Genomic DNA, 10,549 nt, shown 5'->3' on the forward strand with positions numbered 1-10,549 from the left:
GAAAGGATTTAGGGATTTGAGTTGAATATGCAGGAAAAGCTTTAGGAGGGTTTTAAGTAGAGTAACAGGAACTGATTTAGGTTTTAATAATCACTGGCTGCTGGGAGATGCCTAATCCAGGAGCAAGTTTCAAACTGCACTCTAAAGTACATTAGGTCTCTAAATCATGATATAACCACTTTTTATATTTATTGGTCATCACATCATGGCTTTCTAACATAATCAAAGATATATTAAGCAGCATGTTAAATGTGAAGCATAAATAATTTGTCTATATATTATGAATATCATCTAAAAATTTAAGTGAACTTTATAGTCCAACTTTTCATATTCTAAAGATAAAAATATTTTTAGTCAAAATCAGATACTTCTTTATCCTATACTATTCAAACATGACAAAATTATTTTAAATTTCCTAGATTCGGAAATCCTGACCACAATATGACTCTCCAACTGAGAGAAATAATACCTCTCTGCCTCACAGTAAGGCAGAGCCTTGACAATATGCCCTTCAATATACAATAGCCTCAGTTCCTTTGATGGCGTCCCCAGGCACCTGCAAGTCACTCACTTCTAAGAGGGAATTTAATTGTTGCCAATTGGCCCTGAGCCTCCATGGGTACCATCTCCTTCTCCTGGGCACACCTTCTAGTTAATGTTAACACCCACCACCCATTCCTTCAAGGGACAAGGCTAGGCTTGGGCTGGGGCCGAGTTTAGGGAAGGCTTAACTGAAGTGCAGGCTCAACAAAGCTTTCCTGGAAGAGGTGACTTATGAGTAGGAGTCAGGCCCACTAGAGGGAAAGGTGTTGCACACAACACGCATGGCATGTTCAAAGGAAATGAGGGTCAAAGACAATGGCACAGGAGGACTGAGCGCAATTCATTGTGGTTTCAAAGCACAGCAGCATTCACGCTCCTGCAGGGGTCTCCAGCAGTTACAGCTTTCCAAGACCTGCCACCCATTCCCATTTGCATTTCAACAGACCTGTCACCTCTACGACCTGCAGGGCTCCACTGAATCGCTCCTTTCATACTTCACAGCAGCCTGTTTGCAGAGCTCTGGACTGGGGTCTCGCTGGAGACAGTTTTATCACAGTTCCTGCAAGCTGAGGACTCAAGTGAGTGTACCAGCAAGAAATGCCGCCGCTCTTCCAGAGCCGCCCACATGGAGTGATAGGTGCAGCCCCGAGTCAGGATACTGCTGGCCGGCTCAGCCATCCCCTCTCGTGCAGTCTCAGGAAAGCCTTTTTTTCCCCTCTGGGCCAGGGGTTTGCTCGATGAAATCAGCTGCATTCCTTTACTCTCAAGGTCGTACATTTTCTGCGATTAACTGGAGCCTAAAACCTTGCTTCGGACAAGGGCAGTTCTGCCTCCAGTCCTTTCAGGCCAGAATCTACTGGAGGTTTTTATATCCACAAATCTCTGCGTTTGTTCTTCTCTCTCGCTGCCTGGTATCCGTTTCTCTCGGCGAATTCCTATTTCATTCCTCATGATCCAGATCAGTGCCATCACCTCCGCAAAGCAGGGCCTCGTCCCTCAGTCCCTTCCTCTTCCGTACTTTCGTATCTCGCTATTTCACACTGTCTGCCTTGTCTGTGTCGCCTCCCCTCACAGATCTTGAGCGCCTCGAGAGGAGGGTCCGGGTGTGAGGGGATCTCCAGGTCCCCAGTTTAGTGTACTGCCTGGTCCAGAGTGTTTGTTATTGTTGACTTCGGTCCGGGAGCGGTGGGGTTAAGGAAATAGGCCCCGCCCCCCCCAGAAGCCCCGCCTGCGGAGCGCGCCAACAGGAGAGGGAAGCCGTCTCAGAGGCTCCGATCTCGGTCCTCGCTCACAGCTCCGACTGCCATAGGAGCCCCCAGAGAGGTGAGACTTTTTGTGGACTCCTGGTGGTCTAGACCCCGTCGGCGGTTCCCTGCCGGTTTCGTTCCGTTCTCCCCCCAGGCCCGCACTTGGTCCAATCCGGGGATTCCCCGCCGCGGCCCGCCCCCTGACGTCACGGAGTCCCCTCGGGGCCCCGCCCCTGCTCGGCCGCGCCTCCCTAGACTAGAACCGCGCGCGGTGCTGGCCGGAGAGGGCGGCCATGGAGGGGCCCGGCGTCCTCGGCGCCCCCGCCGCCCGCTGGAAGCGCCACATCGTGCGGCAGCTTCGACAGCGGGATCGAACGCAAAAGGCCCTATTCCTGGAGCTGGTGCCGGCCTGTGAGTGCACTGCGCCCGGGGACCGTCGAGGGGATGGGGCTCCGGCCCGGGGAGAGCGTTTGGCTGGCTCTTCCGGTTGTGACTCAAGTGCACCGATGCCTGGTCGCCTCCGAAGCCTGGGGCCTTCTGGCCCCTCTATCTATTACGCCCCATCTCCGACTAGCCAGCGTTCCTACCTTTTCCGATCCAGGCTCTGCGGCGAACCCCCCTCTCCTGGACCGAGCTCCCTCCTGGTTCTCCCCCTCTTTCTCGCCCCTCAGGGCCTGGGATGGGCTGGGCTTCCTATGCATGGGTTCATAAGCGAGTGTTGGATTTTTAGGGTCTCTTAGCCTTCCCCTTCCTGGGAAGTCCCCAGGACCTATCAGCCCATTTGGTCCCTATAAGCACAGTGAAAGATCTCGGGACTGGCCAGAACAGCTACTTCTAAACTCTGAATCTCTAGAGAGGGAGCTCAGAGTCCGAGGTTTCGCCACAGACAGGTGATCCTCGTTCAGGTTTTTGGAGCATCTCGGTGCCCAACCAACCCCAGCCTGAGGGGGAAGTAGGGGCTCCAGGCTGCAGAGGGAGGTGGCTGAGCCTGGGGAAGTCAGATTCTGAGAATTGTTTCTGGGGAGCTGGTCAGGAAGGGGTGTGGCAGTTCAAGCCAGGATGAGCAAGTGTGCATCTGTGTGTGCACCTCTGGTTATCTGAGATTGTATGTCTGAGGTTCAAAGTCTAACCACAGTCCCTCCAGCTCCAACACTGGTCCTAATCTTGGCTGCTGCTTAACCATCTCCCCCAGCCTCACAACTGAACTTATTGCTCTTGTCCTGGGACACTTCTTTGCAACCTTCCAAGCTGTTGATCCTCTCTGGGGATGTGAGGCCAGCCCTCTACCTGTAGGCAGCCTCACTTCTCCACTGCTCTAATGGACAATGGAACCCTCCAATATGAGAGAGGAGTCACCCCCACCGACCCACTGGGAGCTGCAAATCTGTGGGAGTGGAGTGATCCTGGAGGGCTGAACTCAGAGACATTGCAGGTCCAGTCTTCTTTGTGGTCTTGGACAAATCTTAACCCTAAACCTCAGATTTCTCACTCATAAAGTGGGCAAAATGGCATCCTCTTTAGATTTGCTAGGGGGGCCAGAACAGTGCCCTGGGGCTTGGGGTGGGGTTTTGTGTGAGAACAAGGCCGGCAACTTAGGTGATCCAGCAACCTAGGTGATTGACCTAGGTGACCAGTAGGGAACAGGGAGAGGGAAAGGGGCTGAGGAGTCAGGCCTGGGCCTCACCTCTACCCCACCCTGAAACTGATGAGAAAAGAGGAAATGACCAGGGATGGGGTGGAGGGGCTGTATTCCAGGGTCTGTAACAGAAACTACCAAACTCAAGAACTTTCTGTTCTGGCCTGAGGGGAAACTTACAACAACCCAGGGGAAGTCAGGACTGTTTTTTAGTACTGCTACAGAAAGTTAGAGCTCCTGGAAGGGAAGTATCTTGCCAAAGGCCACAGGCTAGTGGAGCTTAGTTTGTTTCATCACTCTAGGGCCAGGCCCTGTCTTGGGGGAGGCTGAATCAATCCCTGGCCCCTTCCTTCCCTTGAGACCCTCAGCAGGCGTTGGCCAGCTATCTCCTTTCCCCTAATGGGTGTCCTTCTCTGTCCCTGGGAGAGCAGGTCTTCTCCTGGGAGGGTCTGGGGGTTATGCTCTTAGGAGGCTGTGCAAGGGCTGGAGGTCCTGATGGAGCTACACTCATCCCCTGCAGGCAAGGCAGAGCCCAGCCTGCCAGTGGCTCCCCCTTCTGCATCACTGGACTCCTGCAGCCCTCCCAGCCAGAGAGGTAGCTTGTCTGCCTGGGGTCTGCTGGAAAGTGTCCATCTTTGCTCCAGGCTCACCCTTTTGCACCCCTAGATAACCGCCTCCTGGAGAAAGCTGAGCTGCTGGCCCGATTCTCAGAGGAGCTGCAGCCAGAGCCAGACGATGTCACTCCCTCTGTCCACCAGGGTCCCTGGTGAGTGTTTGTGTCTGTGGTCACAATGGGCTTCCTGTGCCCCGGCCCTGCCCCCACCACCTCTGCTGGGTTCATTCTCTCCCTGGCACCTCATTGGCCCTTGGCTGCTACCCAGGGGAGGGGGAGGCAGGCTCTTGAGCCTTCCCCCAGGCCAGCTGCTTAGAATGTCCTTCTCAGTTCATCTCTCTGCCTTTATCCCACCCCTCCCCCTCAGCCCCTCTGCACACCTGTCTTTCTGTTTGCCTGCTTCTCACCTGATGCCTACAGAAAGTACATGATGCCACCATTTCAAAGAAGGAGTGAAAATGAGAACCAGGGATGGGCTGGGGCTCAGAGTTGGGAGATGCTTCTTGAGAGGGGTCCTGGCAGGGGAACTCTGGGGCAAGCCCAGAGCAGAGGAGTCACGGGCAGCTCCAGTTCCTGGAGATTTGATCTTTCATCTGCTGACTTTTGGGCTCCCACCTTCCTCAGGAGAAAATGCATAGCTCTGGCTTCAGACTTTTCACACGCATCCTCTGGATGAACGGTGGGAAAACGAACACCGCTCTGATTGGTTGGCAGGGAGAAGGAGTCACACCAAGGCCTATCACCAGCAGCTCTGAGGGTGAAGTGGCAAGAGGAGGCGGAGGGGCTCCGGCTGGTGTGTGGAGAGGTAGGCGGGGCAGGGGTCTGAGAGAGAATGGGGTGGGCCCAGGATCCAGAACTTTGAGGCTGGGAGATGTGGTCCAAGGGAGCCAGCAAGTGAGGGAGATTCCCCAAGTCCAATGCCTTGAGACCAGACAGGGCTCAGAGTGCTCTCGAGCTTGGCCCTGGCAGCCTAGGATGAAGTGGGCTCCAACAGCAGCTGGAGGAAGTGAGGTGAGAGCTCGGGGAGGAGTGTGAGGTGTGCAGGAAACAGGCAGCCTCTGTTCCCCTTGGATGGTTCAGCCTGCTCTGCTCATCACTTGCCCTGCAAACCCTGGGGCCCAGCACCAGCTGACGCTCAATACACATTTGCAGACTGAAAATAAGGTGGTCCACCTCCATGGCGGGGTGTGCTACCTCTACCTGATACTGACCACCCCACCACCCCCCCCACCTCTCCTGCTGCCATGGTGTCTCTTGGCTTTTGTTGCTTCTGAACTTCCTTTTTGGGAAGCTACTTTCCCTCCTCTTTATCCCCCTCCCTGTAGATGTGGGTGTTCTTTAGAACTTGGGTGGGTTCACTGACTCCCGTGGACTTTCTGTGTTTGCTAACTCCCAGATCCATCTGTAGCTCAGGTTTCTCTTAGGAGCTCCAGACTCTTTCTCAGCTGCTTTTTGGACTTCATATCTAAAACCAGACTCATCGTCGCCCCTGTAATAATATGGTCAACACCACATTGATGATACTGGGTTAAGTATTACTTCAGCTAATCCTCTACTTTATGGTTTCAGAGGAAGCAGAGGCTTTGAGAGGTAGAGCCAGGATCTGAACTCCCTCCTACATGAATCTGCTTTCTTTGATCTCCATTTATTCTGTCAACAAATATTTATTGACAAGTACTATATTCAAGGCACAGTCAGTGCAGCAGTAAACAAGACCTGGCCCCATGAACCTTCTAGTCCACTGGAGGAGGCTGAGGAGCCATTAAATACCTACCTAGATGTTGTTGTTCAGTCACTAAGCTGTGTCCAACTCTTTGCAACCCCATGGACTGCAGCACACTAGGCTTCCCTGTCCTTTGCTGTCTCCCAGCTTTTGCTCAAACTCAAGTCCATTGAGTTAGTGATGCCATCCAATGATCTCATCCTCTGTCACCTCATCTCCTCCTGCCCTCAGTCTTTCCCAGCATCAGGGACTTTTCCAATGAGTCAGCTCTTTGCATCAGGTGACCGAAGTATTGGAGTGTCAGCTTCAGCATCAGTCCTTCCAATGAATATTCAGGGTTGATTTCTTTTAGGATCAACTGGTTTGATCTCCTTTCAGTCCAAGGGACTCTCAAGAGTCTTCTCCAACACTACAATTCAAAAGCATCAATTCTTTGGTGCCCAGCCTTCTTTATGGTCCAAATTTTACATCCATACATGACTACTAGAAAAACCATAGCTTTGCCTATATGGACTTTCATTGGCAAAGTGATGTCTCTGCGTTTTTTTTTTTACTTAAAAAAAGTATTTATTTTTAATTGATGGATAATTGCTTTACATTTTGTGTTAGTTTCTGCCATACATCAACAGATGTCTGCTTTTTAATACACTGTCTAGGTTTGTCATAGCTTTCCTTCCAGCAAGCAAGCATCTTTTAATTTCATGGCTGCAGTCACCATCTGCAGTGATTTTGGAGCCCAAGAAAATAAAATCTGTCATTGTTTCCATTGTTTCCCCATGAAGTGATGGGACCAGATGCCATGATCTTCATTTTTTGAATGTTGAGTTTTAAGCCAGCCTTTTCACTTTCCTCTTTCACCTTCATCAAGAAGCTCTTTAGTTCCTCTTCACTTTCTGCCTTTAGGGAGGTATCATCTGCATATCTCAAGTTGTTGATATTTCTCCTGGCAATTTACGATTCCATCTTGTGCTTCATCGAGCCTGGCATTTCACATGATGTACTCTGCATAAAAGTTAAGTAAGCAGGGTGACAATATACAGTCTTCACATACCTGTTTCCCAATTTGCAACCAGTCCATTATTCCATATCTGGTTCTAACTGTTGCTTCTTGACCCACATACAGGTTTTCTCAGGAGGCAGGTAAGGTGGTCTGGTATTCCCATCTCTTTAAGAATTTTCCACAGTTTGTTGTGATCCATGCAATCAAAGGCTTTAGGGTAGTCAATGAAGCAGAGATAGATGTCTTTATGGAATTTCCTTGCTTTCTCTATGATCCAGTGAATGTTGGCAATTTGATCTCTGGTTCCTCCGTCTTTTCTAAACTGAGCTTATAGATCTGGAAGTTCTTGGTTCACATACTGCTGAAGCCTAGCTTGAAGGATTGCCAGGTCACTTGCTCAACTAATGTCCAGCTGGGACTATGAACCCAGGGAGAGTCCCTCCCTCAGAGCCCCTACTGTAGTTGCAGCCACATTTGAGAGGTGATTCTCAAACATCTGAGCCCCTTTCTGGGCTGTGAGCACCCCAAGGATTGAGCTATCTTTGCTTTGTCCATTATATCTCTGGGGCCTGTCTCCACAGTCCATGCTGATGAATATTTATAGACTAGGTGATAAATGCGGAGAAGGCAATGGCACCCCACTCCAGTACTCTTGCCTGGAAAAAATCCCATGGACGGAGGAGCCTGGTAGGCTGCAGTCCATGGGGTCGCTAAGAGTCGGACACAACTGAACGACTTCACTTTCACTTTTCACTTTCATGCATTGGAGAAGGCAATGGCAACCCACTCCAGTATTCTTGCCTGGAGAATCCCAGGGACAGGGGAGCCTGGTGGGCTGCCGTCCATGGGGTCACACAGAGTCGGACACGACTAAAGCGACTTAGCAGCAGCAGCAGCAGCAGGTGATAAATGAGGTAGATACTTTGGCCATCTGATGCAAAGAGCCAACTCACTGGGAAAGACCCTGATACTGGGAAAGATTGAGGGCAAGAGAAGAAGGGGGTGACAGAGGATGAGATGGTTGGATGGCATCACTGACTCAGTGGACATGAGTTTGAGCAAACTCAGGGAGATAATGAAGGACAGGGAAGCCTGGCGTGCTGCAGTTCATGCGGTCACAAAGAGTTGGACATGACTTAGTGACTGAACAACAATTGTTCAGTCAACAATTGGGACTTCCCTGGTGGTCCAGTGGCTAAAACTCCACTCTCCCAATGCAAGGGGCCTGGGTTTGATCCCTGGTCAGGGAATTAGATCCCACATGCCACAACAAAGACACACCTAAATAGTTTTTTTTTTTTTTTTTTTTAAAAGGATACTTAAAAAAACGAGGTAGATCATTCCCCCCTCCATTGGTAGTTATCAGTCAGGAAACCCAGGGTCACCACTGCCCTTCCATCCATTGCAACCTTCCATCCATCCTGAGCTAGTCACCAGCTCATGGATCCTGCCTCCAAATCCATCAACTTCTACTTCCTGTACCCCATCTGACCTGGTCCAAGTTATTCTCATTACTCTCTGGATAACTCCTCTTTTGGCACCCTGTCCTTTCTCCATTCAGTACTCAGAGTGATATATTTTTTATAATAAACAATGATCTCTATTAAAAAAGACAAGTAATACACAAATACATGCTTGTTGTGAACATTTCAAGAGAACAGAAGTCCATAGAGTAAAAAAGTAAAAGCCCCTTTCGCCACTCTCCCCATTATCAGTTTGGTGCCTATTCTCCAAAGCTTAGCCTGGCTCCCCAGTTGGGTTCTCCAGCCTCAGGTTGCATTTCCTGCCCCTCTCTTGTCCTGAGCTCCTGGTCCCCTTGTCTGGGATACTTCCAGGCGCCCCTTGTCCTCAGCACTGCCTCCTCATGACATCCTCAGCCACAAACCAGTCAGTTCCCATTGGATATGCCAAGGGACAAGGAGAGACTTTTTCTTTAATTCTTAGTCCTGTTTCACATATCACAACAAACATGTGTTATCATTTTAACTTTTTACTGAAATAATTTTAGATCCACCGGAAGTTGCAAAGACAGCACAGAGAGGTCCTGTGCAGCCATTTACCCAGTACCTCCCAGTGGTCACATCTTATGCCTGACTGTAGCACACACAGTCAGGGAGTAGATGTTAGGATGACGTGTATACAGTTCTTTGTCATTTTGCCACCTGTGTAGATCTGTGTGCCCATCAAGATATAGCACAAGTTCATGACCACCCTGTTTTAGTCACAACTCAGCCCTCTCCTCAGACAATCCCTAACTCCTAACCACTAATCTGTTTTCCACCTCTATTATTTGGATTTTGAAAAGCATCCAAAAATACTGAATCCCAAAACATCAATGAAAGTATATGATAGGTGAGGAAACAGAAGCGAGGGTCAGATTGTTTAATGGTGGAAGGAATTATAAATGTTATAAACTGGGCCGGGGCTTCCCTGGTGGTCCAGTGGCTAAGACTCCATGCCTCCTAATGCAGGGGGTGCAGGTTCAATTCTTGTTCAGGGAACTAGATCCTGTATGCCGCAACTGAGATCTCATGTGCTGCAGCTAAGACCTGGCACATCTAAATAAATATTAAAAAAGAAAAAACCTGGGCCAGTTATAGACCCTGAATGTGCAAGGCCCCTACCCCAGCCCACACACAGGGAGTCAGTGCAGGCAGACACCAGCCTTGCTCCTCAGTCCATCTAGCACCAGGCCCACGCGAGGAAGAGCTCAGGGACGGGTTAGTAGCAAGAGCCCCCAGCTTCAGTGCTTTCATGTTCCTCTTGCCACTGCGCTGGGCACTGCTTCTCTAAGCATCTGTCTCTCTCACTGACCCTTCAGCTCTGTGCTTTCCCCAGCTCTTGGCTCTTGGATGGATGGTTCAGTAAGGCGGGGGACAGATGAGATGACCCTCCCCGGACTCTGGGGCTGGGGGGCAGCTCCAGTATTCAGTCTGGGCCCTGTGCTCGCACAGTCCATTCCTGTTCTTAGCCTGCGTGCCTCTGCTCAGAGCATCTTGTTGCTCTCTGGGACTTATGCTTGGTAAGCCAAGGCTTGGAGAGGTGGGGAACAGAACACACATCCCTTGAACACTTGGAGCCCTTTACTTGGAGCATGTTAGGTGGCCTGGGTTCAGATATCAGTTCTGCCACTTAGCTGTATGACTTTGGGCAAGACGCTTAACTAGAGAAGTGTCAATGTCCTCATCTGTAAACTGGGGAGAATGGCAGTAACTACCAGATTATAAAAGAGTTGGTACTGTAGAGTGCTCAGAACAAGACCCAGCACATGTTAAGTGCTACATAACCAGTCACCATTATTTGAAATACTATTCCTTATAGTAATTCAGTGTTACCCTACGAGGTAAGCACTACTATTCACGTTGGACAGGTTCAGAGCGGTTAAATCACTACCGCGGGTCACAGAGAAAGTGGTGATGCAAGGAGTGAAACTCAGGTGTTAGGCTACAGAGCCTAAGGCCCTTCCGTTGATCCCTGAAACAGCCGTGTATTCCTGTGCTTCATGCCTTAGCTGTCTGCTTCTCAGCTTTCTACTGAGGTAGGGGGCGGGTGGGAAGAGAGGCATACCCCGTCCTACCAGTCTCTCCCGCTGGAGAGGGGCCGGAGGCTCTGCCCAGAGGCGCCCATGCCTACCTGTCCCGCGCCTCCGCCGCTGCAGATGGCCTACCAGGTGGTGGAGAAGAGCGCGACCCTGGGCACTTTGGAGTCGCAGCTGGAGGAGCGGCAGAGCAGGTGAGGCGCGGGCGGGGCGCACCTCGGGGAGGCTCCAGGCCATCACTGCCGGGGT

The 10,549-nt window shown here is 50.7% G+C and overlaps 1 protein-coding gene across 1 annotated transcript in view; it reads left to right on the top strand.

The window, feature by feature from the left end:
* The first annotated feature begins 1,844 nt into the window (after positions 1–1,844).
* Positions 1,845–10,549, top strand: part of ATG16L2 (autophagy related 16-like 2 (S. cerevisiae)) — a 21,916-nt gene continuing 13,211 nt past the window's right edge. Inside the window, 4 exon segments of the mRNA XM_010849502.1 lie at positions 1,845–2,201; positions 4,093–4,192; positions 4,754–4,844; positions 10,421–10,494. Coding sequence (XP_010847804.1) covers positions 2,084–2,201; positions 4,093–4,192; positions 4,754–4,844; positions 10,421–10,494 — 383 coding nt within the window. The 5' untranslated portion in view covers positions 1,845–2,083.

Source organism: Bison bison, unplaced genomic scaffold (genome assembly GCF_000754665.1).
Source record: "Bison bison bison isolate TAMUID 2011002044 unplaced genomic scaffold, Bison_UMD1.0 scf7180017864284, whole genome shotgun sequence".
Lineage (NCBI taxonomy): Eukaryota > Metazoa > Chordata > Mammalia > Artiodactyla > Bovidae > Bison > Bison bison.